We start from the raw sequence: 12,361 nt of genomic DNA, 5'->3' as shown, positions 1-12,361 counted from the left end.
AGGGGTGTCCAAACTTGGGAACTTTAAGACTTGTGAACTTCAACTCCCAGAATTCCCCAGCCAGCCATGGCTGGCTGGGGAATTCTGGGAGTTGAAGTCCATAAGTCTTAAAGTTCCCAAGTTTGGACACCCCTGGTATAACGGGTCCTTATACTTACAACTGTTACAGTTTTCCTCACAGTCACATGATCAAAATTCAGACACTTGACAATCGGTACGTATTTACAATAGTTGCAGCATTCCAGAGTCATTTGATCACCACTTGTGACTTCCCCAAAGAGCTTTCAAGATGCAAAGTCAAGGCAGGGAAAGCTGAATTCACTTAACAATGATATGATTCACTTAACTGTGGTGATTTGCTTTACTGGGGCAAAAAAGCCGGGGTGAAATCCTACTGGTTCAGACTGGTTTGGGAAAACGTGTAGTGGACATTTTACCTGGGTCGCCGAACCAGTAGCAACCGCTGGCTGGCCCGGCCCCCAAGCCCGGCCCCCTGTCGCCACTCACTCACCCTGCCCAGTCTCTGCTCTGCAGCTTGCCTGCCTTAAGCGCTGTGCCCCTGATCTACCTGCCAGGTAAGCCTGTGAATCATGGCTTAGCTAGCTGCCACTGCCCCCATCCTGTCCCAACCTCCCCTACTCCCTTTCCTGTGGCCCGCAGCCCTGCCATGCTTCCCTACTTGCCACATGTCCTTCCTGGTGTCCCCATGGCTAGCTTGCGAAGGCAGGCAAGCGGAAGGCCACGTGGAAGGCAGACAAGCATGTCGGAGCTGCGGGGAAGGGAGCTAGCAGCCTATTCTCTTCCCCGCAGCCCTGCCATACTTGCCTGCATTCCATGCGGCCTTCCCAGCAGTCCCCCATGTCCACTTGCCTTCCGAGGTCAGTGTCCAGCTCGGCCCAGCCAGTGGGTGGGCAAGCAGCCCTTGGTGGAAATGCAATGCTGTGCTGGGGCTGAGAGGGGCGGCCATGGTGCTCCGAGAGGGCAAGCGGACATCCTGAGGCTGCTGCACATGTGCCTGCCCCGTTTCTGCAAAGACAGAGCCTCCCCCTGCAGGGCGATCCAAAGAGGGGAGTGGGATGTGGCAGAAAAGAGCCTTTTCTGAAACATTCCCCTCCCCCTCTTTGCATCGCCCTGCAGGGGGCTGGGGCTCTGACTTTGCAGAAGTGGGGTGGGCGGTTTGTATGGAGGATTGGCGGTGGAGGGGATGCACAGCCCTCCAGGATGGAGAGCGGGCAAGAGAAGGCTCTGAGGTTCGCTTGGGCAGTCAAGCACATGGCGGAGGGAAATTCAAAGCATTGGGGGCTTCAGAAGGGCAGAATGTGCTTCAGAATGTGCAGCTCTTGGATCTAACAGTGAGTGACATGACTATGTCAAGTTGGCCATGCCCACCCAGTCACTTGACCACCAAGCACACCCACCAAGCCATCCCCACAGAACCGGTAGGGAGAATTTTCGATTTCACCACTGCAAAAAAGGTTCTAAAATTGAGCACGACTCAGTTAAAAACAGACTTACTTAAGTATTAATAGAAATTCGGAATCATTTATGGTTGTATGTTGAAGACTACCTGGGCTACTGATTAAAAAAATCTAACAAACTCATCCGCCACGTAGTAAATTATTTAGTAGGTACACAATATCCCTTCCTTCTCCTCTCCTCTTTTTTTTCTCCAAACCACAGAGTTTTCAAACCAATGGTGGACCACTATCAATGGATTGTATTCAGCTTACAGGGGTGTTAAACTGGAGGCCCTCGGACTGGATGCATCACATGCAAGCCACGCCCACTCCAGCTCTGCAAAAGGAAAAAATAATCGCGATACGTCATGAGACGGCAACATGACGGCACAAGTTTGATACCTGTGGCTTAGCAGGTGTCAGTTGGTGTGTAAACTTTGGTCAGTTGCCTGTGCCTATGTTTTTAACTGCCTAGCTTGTTTTTAATTAAACATATATTTTTAAAAAACCCTTCACAATTGAAAATGACAGGCTCTTTTGGCCTTGCGGGCATTGGATGGATGTTGTTACACCTTGACTGTTAAAACAGCTCCACAAGACCTATTTTTCTCATGCAGAGAATAGCCAGCAGACTCCCAAGCGACATGCTGCTTAACTAAGGAATGCCTCTGCTGTCTCTCATTGCTTTCCCAAGGAGCACAACAGCTTGCAGAACAGTAAGTGGCAAGTGTTTATTATAACATTATGCCAAGCTAAGGACAAGCTGTTCTTCTGAAGAATGTTTTACAGCCTTAAATAGAAAGAAAAGCCATTTGACAGCCCTTAATGCTTACTGAAGAAGAAGAAATTGCCACTGAGTGGCTAATTCTGAAACAGCATTCAAGCTCCCATTGCTGCTTATTGTTAAAGTTGTTATGGTTATTATTTTGTTACCATCATCTAGTACTTTAAAGATAAGTATATCATACAGTCCCAGCAAATGGGATTAATACCCCAGTGTGGCTGAAGTAGCATAGCTTGCCACATAGCATTTCCTACCTGTGAATGTGGATGTGCAAAAGGGTGAAACAAATGAACACATTAAAAACAACTCCAAACTAGTTTATTAACACAAAAGCAATTGTTCACATTGGCAGATGTAGATTGATTTTTCCAGGTCCTTTAGGACTTATCAAAGCAGCTAGTAGTTCTACTTTTTTTCATAATGTCCCAAAGGTCCTTTGCATTAAAGGGGGAAAAATATTATCAGCAGCTACTGTCATTGAAACATAGGCATCTGCTCCTAATTTAATCAGAGAGATACTGAAAATCTCAGCATCTGATCTTAACCCTGTAGGGAGATTTCAGCTCCTGAGTTAGTTTTCTACAATCTGAAAATGAATTTTCCATTTGGAAGATTTCAACCTGTACAGCTACTACTGTGTTTCCCTGAAAACAAGACAGGGTCTTACTTTCTTTTGACCCCTGAAATAAGCACTTGGCCTTATTTTCAGGGAGGTCTTGTTATTTTTGAGGTGCAGGAGGCGGAGAGCATAGTCACCTCATGGCTGCTGCTGTGTTACAATATTTTCGAGGAGGGCTTATTTTCAGGGGAGGGCTTATTTTAGCGCATGCACTCAAAGGTCTGATTGGGCTTATTATCTGGGAAGGTCTTATTTTCAGGGAAACAGGGTAGGTAATGCTTTACAAGTTGGCTTAATTCTTTTATCAGATAAAGTACTCCTATGAGTTCATGTGTTATTCATAAATATATGTATATGTATTCAGGTTTTAATATACAGTCTTCTATGTTTTTCTTTAATTCTGTTTTCTACTAGGCCACAGCCAGTGTATTCCATCTTTAAGAGAAAACAGATTTTTCATTTAAAGAAACGGGAAGTCAGCTCCTATTTCTTAGTTGTAGATTATTGTATTAAGTTGTAATCTGATATTTGTAACACCTGTCAATTATTAATGCATTCTGTCTGTGATCTATGTTCTGAGAATGAATCTAAACAGCAAATCTTCTAACTGCATACCCAATCAATTATTGGGACACCTTTACTGCTTCCTGGTGTTTTGCTGTTTGTCTTTTCTCACCTGTGAAAAATTCTGGAGAACCTCAGAAGGCTGTGTCCACTTCTGAGCCATTTTAGTTGGATCCTATAAAAAGTATTGAATCGATAAAAGGTTTTGTATTCTCTCTATTTTCCCCCTCATGCTCTGATTTTTCTGTGAGTCATTCCTGCCTGATGCCTCTGTATTGTCTGTGAAACATATGTCTTTTGGGAAAGAAATGAGGCATTAATCTGTGCTGCTGGTGCCATCTGCTGTAGGAAAATGTGCAAAACATATTTTGTATTTTTGTATTTTATTTGGTTGTGCACAGCTTGAAGATGGTTGGAAGAACGTGCTTTGGATCTTGCATATGTTCAGAACCTCTTTCTCAGTGAGATGTGATGGTTTCAGCCTTTCCCCATAGCCTGAAAAGATGTCCTAAGAAGGTCACTCATTAAAGTTAATGCAACCTTAATGCAGCAGCAGCTTTAGTTGATTGATTGATTAAGTGCCATCAAGATATTTTCAACTCCTAGCAACCATACAGGATAGAATAGATCTTGTCCACAGCTCCAGCTCCATTAAAGTTAATGCAACTCTTAAAGCAGCAGCATCTTTACCAGAGCTTCTTTAAACCAGAGTAGAAAGGTGATAGGCTTGTTTAAGGGCTGACATATCTTTTCTAAATCATTTTTGAAGCATGAAATGCTTGATTATTTGGCATAGCAAAGTCCTTTTTGTTGTTCAACTGTACAAATTTGGTTAATAATGGATATTTAATATTTATATAACACTTGAGTATTTGATTTTCCCCCCTTTTGTAAACACATGCATGAAGTGCATTCACAACACATCTGGTTTTTTTTTACACTGTGCTCTTTTCCGAACTCATTTAATGTTTTAATGTTTTCATAAAATACCATGGTTGTTACCTGTTAAATATTGAATCTCTTTTATCCAGAGCAATGAAATACATGAAATATTGAAAAAAATATCTGATCCATTATTAAGAATAGGTGGTCAAATGATGTACATGTGGGTTAACATCAATATTAACATGCAATTTCATAGAATTGATGAAAGTGCTGGTCTAGAAACCAGGAGAGTGTAAATTCTACTCCAGGACTGTCAAACCTGTGGGCAGGATGCGTCACATGCTGACCACACCTCACCCAGTTTAACCAAGGGGAAAAATGTCCTGACACATCACATGATGCTGCCATGATGATGTGAGTTTGACATCATCAAACAGAGGGACTCCTCCAGGTGCCATCCGCCAAGCAGTGCCAACGGGTGGCGCCTAGGAGTAGAGCCTTCTCTGTGATGGGCCCAACCCTCTGGAATGACCTCCCCTCTGATATTAGAACTATTAACGACCTCTGCTCCGTCCGACAGAAGCTTAAGACCCACCTGTTCCAATTAGCTGGCTTAGCCGATTTATAGCTCCATCTTTCACCTCCTGGCAAACATCTTATCATGGAATTTTAAAGGGAATTTTAATCTCATTTGTATTTTAATTAAATATGGTACAGTATATTTTCTACCTCCTCCGTCTATGTCTATGTTTATGTATATGTATGCTATTTTGATATGTATTTGGTTTTAACAATGACTGTACACCGCCCCGAGTCCTGCTTAGGAAAGGGTGCGGTTTATAAATAAAAGTTAATAATAATTATAATAATAATAATAACCCCTGTTGTAGTCCCATCTTAGCCATGAAAGCCAGGTGGATGACTTCGGGCTAGTTATTCCCTCTATCTCACAGGGCTGTAGTTTCAAGCAGTTTTAAATGTAGAAATGTCACTCAATCTTAGAGTTATGGACAAAGAAGTAGCATTACACTGCTAATTTAGTTTTTCTTACATCAAAATGGAAAGCAGTTCCTGGAAGAATCCAACTCTATACATTTTGGAAAGAGACTTTTTCATGTTGGTGCCAAGTGTAGTTTACTATTCTTTTTCAAAACAAGATAGTCCCCATCCTCTAACCATTTTGGAATAAAATTAAGACTCATCTGTTTAACTTAGCACTTATATTGTGTTTAAATTATATTTTTAAATCGTTTCACTCCATTTTATTGCTTTTACTGAGCCGTTTTAATTTGTGGTAGGCTTCTTCATTGTAATATGGGAAAAGGTTACATATCACAATTAATTTGACCTTCCACCTCAAATCTTCTTTCCTTTCAGGAAACATACCTTCTCTTTAAAATATGAATAAAATCCATACCTTTGTGATACTGCTTTTTAATTCTAAACAACTAACAAAATCACTAAAGATTTTGAATCTTTGTTAATCTACATTAGCCATCTTTAATTCAGATATTTATTCTTCTAAGATCAGAGACAGGCTTTTTCTTAGCATTCTCAGCAAACTAAAATTGCATCAGAACAATGATATTTGACATCATGACACAACATTCACTTTTAGATAGTTGCATCACAATGCCTGACACAAATATGAAAACCTTCGGTTTTGTGAACTTGGTTGTGATGGATGTTTTATTACTTGCTTCTCCTTGCTTCCACTGTACATGCCAACATTGGGATATTTGCAGCCAGACAAATCAAAATGATGAAAAGTCTATTGTGGCATCAGGGTGCCAGTAAATAATGTTGACCACATTTATGGTGTACAAGGCAGACATTGGCAGGAATTAATGGATTAATGGATTCTCCTGGCTTTGTTTCCCTCTCTCTTACTGAATGTCACCACTCAGTTGGAAAACATCCATCCATTTTCTCAATGGAACTGGAGTTGGGAAAAAAGGTGTATTGCAAGTTGACTTGACTGATTGATTTTGCACAAGTGTTCTTCCTGAGTGAGTATGTTCAAAGGGATGGGTGGATTCCCCCTGCTTAACATGGGTTTAGTTCTATTCCAGTGTTCAAAAGAAGCCTATACATAAGGTGACAGGTGCAAAGATTCTGTGAAATAAAGAGATCTGTGTGTACACACAAACACAAATTCCACTAGTCATCTGCTTTTCAACCTTATTATGTTTCTTAACCAGGGTTTAGCCTGAAGATCTGGTAGGTACAGGGGAAGAGTAACTCTGGAGGACAGTTCCCTGGCCCCAGAGTGGAGAGGTTGTACCTGGCGAGCATACCTAAAACTTCTGCCTCCTATTTTCCCCACAGAAACAATCCAGTGAATTGGGCTTGCCTGAGAGAATAGCTGGCTAAAAGTACAGGAAACACAAAACATTTGCTTCACTCTTCCCCCCCCCCCCCAGCAAGACAGTGGGATTGTCTTGCTTTCTGATGTACCTGGTGACTTCCATGCCTTTAAGGGTAACCTAGAACTCATGTTCTCTTGGTTTCTAACCCAACTGTTTCACCACTACACCAAGTTGGCTCTCTAAAGTGGCCAGTAGGCACAGGATTAGGCCATTCCTTAGCATAGTTACTTACTGCATAGTTGACAGAATGGTTGGTGAGCAAGTGGGTTGCTGCCAGTGTTACTGTCAGTTCGCAACCCGTGTGCAACGTGCATGTGCGCTGTTCAATGTAAATTGTTCTGCGCGCATGCACAGAACAATTTATAGTGACTAAAATCCAGAATAGTGGTGGCCAAGCGGCAGCGAGGGAACCAGTTCGGGGGCATGGCAGCCCTGGGTTGCTGTCGGTTCTGCGACCCAGGCCTGAATTCCACTACCGGTTCGGCCGAAACAGGCTGAACTGGCAGCAACCCAACTCTGTTGGCGAGGTACATCCGTGGCAAAACCTGTATTGGGTAAGAAAAAAATGCCACTATTTTAACCTGGGTACAGTTATGGACAATTACTTCCATAGGTATCAGTGTGGGGGACTCAAATGCATTATTCTGAGGAAACAGAAAAAAAGAGGTTTCCACAACATGTCTGTATTGCTGTTTGTGCAAGTGAGGAAAAATAGATCCTCTGAAATCAATAAGAACTAGTTTATACCCCTTTGATTGTATACAGATGAATCACAGCCCCCCACCCCCACCCTCAAGTAGCAAAATGAAATACACAGTACTCACAAATATAGTATCATACTGATCTCATTAGGTTGAACATTAAGGAATGATTTTCTGTTGTACTTCAAACATCCTGCACAGGAATCCTCATCCCCAATCCAGCAAGTTGTTTCTTTCTATGCCTCTGCCATTGTTTGCTTTCCAGGGATTGCTTTGCAAATTTGTAAAAGAGGAACAACCTATTATGAATTCTCATCTTCAACTTCACATGTTACAAACTATATATAACATCAGAAGACTTTTGCTGTTCCAGTGGTGATCAAGTAAATGGAAAGAAGTCTTTAACTCCCCAAATTACTTCGTTAAAGTGTTCAGATTTCATGTTTATTCTGCTGAGTTAGTTAACAAAATGCACATGTCCCCAGTGCTCAGTTAGCAACCTGCTTTCAGTGATACCTCACCTCCATCCACAATGGAGGGAAAAGCCACGACAATGCAAATGTGTTTGTTCAACACGATTCTGAAAGCTTTGTAGAAACTGCTGAGCAAAACAAGACCCACCAAATTTGAGCACCATTAACAAGGGATAGAAGCTGCCCTCTGTCTGTGATCATGTTTTTTTGTTGTTATGGTTGTTGTAATACTGGGTTCAACAGCATTTTATTATAATCTTTCAAACAATGTGTTGTGTTTCAGAAGAAAGCAAGAGAATCCCACTGTCTTGCTGGAAAAAAAACGTGAAGCAAATGTTTTATGTTTCCTGTAGTTGTTTACCTATCATTTATCAGGTGACTATTTCCAAACAATTCTAGAAATGTACACTCATGAGACTTATTTATATATTTATTTAAGGGCTTTTTGCCCCCTCATCCAGATTCATTATTAACAGAGCCTTCAAAAAGAGGGAAACTGTTAGAAATTCTTTGCTAACTCATCTTCATTACAGGCACATCTATAAATTCTGAGGACACTTTCCCAACTGAAGTCACAGAGGGATGCAGCCAAAATGTGTAGATGTAGAAGATGGAGAAAGACACCTTCAGCTATCAGGTAAGAAAAAAAAATGACCAGGAGAAATATTTTTCTTATCTCCTCTCTTGAGAATTAATACTTCACAAAGATGGAATATGTTTATATTACTAAATAATTTGATGTCGATTGATGTGAGTTTCCTCCTACAATAAAGTTTTAGTATGCAGTGGTGGAGAAGAGATTAACCAGCCACAAATCCCACTTCTTCTTGTCTTGAATCTGAATCTGGCAAGTAGGCAAAATTAGAAATTTGTTATGGGGAATACTCAGCAAGCACTGAAGCACCTTTTTCTTTGAAGCTGAAAGTCTCTCAAAGTCCCCGGTGCCAGCTGATCATTTGTACTAAATTGGAAAAGTTAACTGCTCCAAGATGACACAATGATGAGGTTGACAGGAAATATATTGAAGTAGCTATCACTGCTTCGGAGCATAAACTTTCTATATCCCTGATTGTATTGATTTTATAAAGTATATGTGTGTGTGTAGAGAGAGAAAGACAGGGTCACTTAAGATACATCCAGATAATTGCTTTAAACTGATAGAGATAGAATATTGGGTTATCTGGTACTTGCACGATGTTGAAAGGCAATACTTAGGCTCTTTAGTTGACTATTGTGAATTTATTCTCATCTTGTTTTATTCAGCTTTTTACATGATATTGTCATCAATTCGTACAGTTTTGAGTGGACTGTTGACAATGGGATTTTGTTTACTGCAAACCAGTATACAACATTTCAAAAAGCGAACTGTCCATTTGAGGAAGTATGACTTGGCAGAAATACCATGCAATGTAACAAATTCCATTCAATATTTATACTATGAAATCAAACATTCAAGGGAAACATTCCAATAAATTCAAGGGTATGTCCTTCGACTTTTCTTGGCTACAACACAGAAGAGAAACCCTTATGGAATTATGATTGACTTGTGATTTATGGATTTGAACATTAGAAGGGGCAATTTATGAAAAAGAAGGAAATTATGATGTAACCTTAGAGATAGAGGGTAAAATACAAATGCATTTATAACTGTCAAAAAGTTCAGAAGCTGCTTATTTATAATATTTTCTTTCTATTTTTTTGTGTCTTACTTATTCACTATTCTTCTTTATTTTCTTTCTTTGTTCTCTAACTTTGGAATTGTATATGTGTATGTGTATGTATGTATGTATGTATGTACACACACACACACACACACACACACACACACTGTATATATATATGGTTTGTCATACTTGTTTTCACTTTCCATGTCAGTTTATAGCATTGCAAAGTCCTGGTTGTATTCTATCCAATTCCTATGCAGCTTAGCTTTGCGAAGTCTGAAAAGGTTGGCTGCTGCTACCAATTGTAAAAGCAAAGCAAAAATACATCTTCTATTTCCTGGATATACGTTTGCAATACAGCAAACATATTTGAGGCTTAATCTGTGTCAGAGCTCTCTTGAATTCAATTCTAGTATCTTTTTTCTTCAAGCCCAAGCTTAACCTTGACATTTATGATGAAAGAGAAATGGAAATTGTCTCGATCAATTGTATATTCTCAGCCTTTTAAAAATAAATTATGGTTCCACAGGTTGGCATTTTGGCAGGGAAGGGAGTAAAAGACAATTAAATCAATGCACTGGTTTGTTTTTATTAGACACTGGTATATTTAATCCCAGCAGCTAGATGGTAGCACCGGTTTGTGCATGCATTCATGAGCAGCACAGATTTGGATTGAGGATGTGGAATTGACGTTTACGTATCAGACAAAAGAGGCATTTTTCTTTTTCTGAAGAAAAATCGTTGTAAGATCATAGGAAGTTTGGTTTTCCACAAGGAGTATTTGTGCTGATAAAAGTGAAAGGCTAGCTTGCCGATAATCTGCCAATTAAAGGTAATCAGGTAAAAATATAAGGAAGAACAAAGGACACATTATTTAAATATTTAGGAAGCCTTTGAGTAGATGATGTTTTATATTTTAAGTCATAGTGACTTAAATGTGATCTTTTAGAATGTGTGTATACACGTATCATCTTTCCCCCAAAATAAGACAGGGTCTTACTTTCTTTTGATCCCCAAAATAAGTGCCTGGCCTTATTTTCGGGGAAGTTTTATTATTTTTGAGATTCAAGAGGCCCCTTAACCTTGATCCAGCTGCTCCAGAGGAGGCTGGAAGTTCTGTCTCTGTTTCTGGCACACTCTTGCCAACCCTAGCATTGCTGAGATTGCCACTCTTTTTGTGGCCACCACTAAGAGAAGGGGCACGGCAGCTAGGGTTTGTAGGAGCGGCCTCCGCAAGGCCATTCCACATGGATGGCAGGTGCATGTGGGGCGCGTGGGGCATGTTCCTCCATCCCCCCCAGGAAATGCTGGGGACCGGCTGCGCATGCATTTAAATATTTTAGGGGAGGTCTTATTTTAGTGCATGAGCTCAAAAGCCCGATTGGGCATACTATCTGGGTAGGTCTTATTTTCGGGGAAACGGTATTCACAGGATCTCATTTCATGGCTGAAGCACTATAGTCTAAATGCATATTTCATTTAATTGAAGCTTTCTGGACAAAAAAAGTTTCTGATTTTTGCAGACGTCTTCTGGAGTTGACCATGAGGAAACTGATGGCAACCGTATGTGTGGATTGAGTATCAGGCAAAGAAGCAAGATCAGGGGGACACAGCTCTCGGCAGCCGATCGTGAAACAATGGAGGAGTCTCTTCATGCAAACTCTTTTAATCAAGATATGCAGGAGCTGTATGTAGAAAAACCTCCTCAATTGCAGGAAGCAGGTGAGACCCTCCCCAAAGATTTCCAGGTAAAAGAAGGCTTATCCCATAACCAAGAAGAATCGTGCAGAGATGACTCAGAAGATTGCAGGGGGGTAGAATCATTTGGCAGAAAAGATGAAACATTTGAAGCCGACGTAGAGAGCAAAGATGAGCAACTGGGGTGGCTAGACACAAGGAGAAGTGAGGAAACCTCTGAAATAGCATCATGTGAAGATAAAACTTGCTCAGTGCGGGATGGGAGTAAGTTCCACCCGACAGAGGAGGTGGACGGGGATCATCCTATAGCAACCCAGGAAAAAGAAGACAGCAAAGACGCGTCTGTTTTGGAACCTGGCATTCCCAACCAAACTTTGCAAGAGTTTAAGAGTGTATTGAAAGAGAGTCCCTTGTTAAGCAACTGCACCTGGGACAGCAGTGAACTTAGGGCTACCTCTTGCCGTGCACGTCTGAAGTCTAGGGAGGAACAGTGTCAATGCATGGAAACTCTTCCTCCTCATTTAGGAGGCATTGACCAGAAAGTTCCCATTGTGCATGGATCAGGGCAAGGAGGAAAGCCCCAACTGGGTTACAATTCTGCTGGGCTGGAGAAACAGCCATCAAAAAGGGATGATGTGGAACAGCCTGTTGGGAGTCAACAGACCCCTTTTCCCAAGGTGGTCAGAGCTCCACCTGCTAACTTTGAGCCCACATCTGGTAAGCACATTAAGTCCCATGTGAAATGGAGGGATTGTGCTATTGTCAGCTAAGCATGCAATACAAATAAGATTGCTGTAATTGATGCTATGGCATTATATGCTATCCTCATTCAAAAGCCGTGTTGTGTGTAAGGAGAGGTAAAAGAAAATGATAAACCACAATAAGCAAATTATAAGGAAAATTAGACAAAACAGTATCAGATCTGTTAAAATGGGAGCAAGCTGCAGCATTAAGATAGAGTGAGATGGTGTGGACTGTTAGGTGCCATTGCAAAGATTTCATTCTCACCCGGCCACTATATAGTACAGAACCTATGCTGGAGAATGATGGTTTCCACTTTGGTGATGGCATTTGCCCATGTCAGATGAATCCCAATTATCCTGTTTAACATTATGTCTTTCTTGAGGAAGAGTCGTGTCTATGTGTG

General features: G+C 41.0%; 1 protein-coding gene across 5 annotated transcripts in view; it reads left to right on the top strand.

Annotated features, from left to right (window-relative positions):
• Nucleotides 1–12,361, top strand: part of LGSN (lengsin, lens protein with glutamine synthetase domain) — a 383,291-nt gene that overhangs the window by 359,870 nt on the left and 11,060 nt on the right. For 2 of the 5 annotated variants that reach the window (XM_081941752.1, XM_081941754.1), the window contains exons 3-5: nt 1,681–1,883; nt 8,386–8,489; nt 11,040–11,238. In XM_081941752.1, the coding sequence (XP_081797878.1) occupies nt 8,463–8,489; nt 11,040–11,238 (226 nt within the window). In that variant the 5' untranslated portion in view covers nt 1,681–1,883; nt 8,386–8,462. Of the gene's footprint in view, nt 1–1,680; nt 1,884–6,188; nt 6,319–8,385; nt 8,490–11,023; nt 11,239–12,361 lie in introns of those variants that run through there. The other 3 variants (XM_081941755.1, XM_081941753.1, XM_081941756.1) reach the window with 3 other exon arrangements.

The sequence above is a fragment of the Natrix helvetica genome (genome assembly GCF_964273705.1).
Source record: "Natrix helvetica genome assembly, chromosome: 2".
NCBI classification, from domain to species: Eukaryota; Metazoa; Chordata; class Lepidosauria; order Squamata; family Natricidae; genus Natrix; species Natrix helvetica.
Note: the sequence above shows the minus strand (reverse complement) of the source record. Positions and strands in the feature narration are given on the sequence as shown.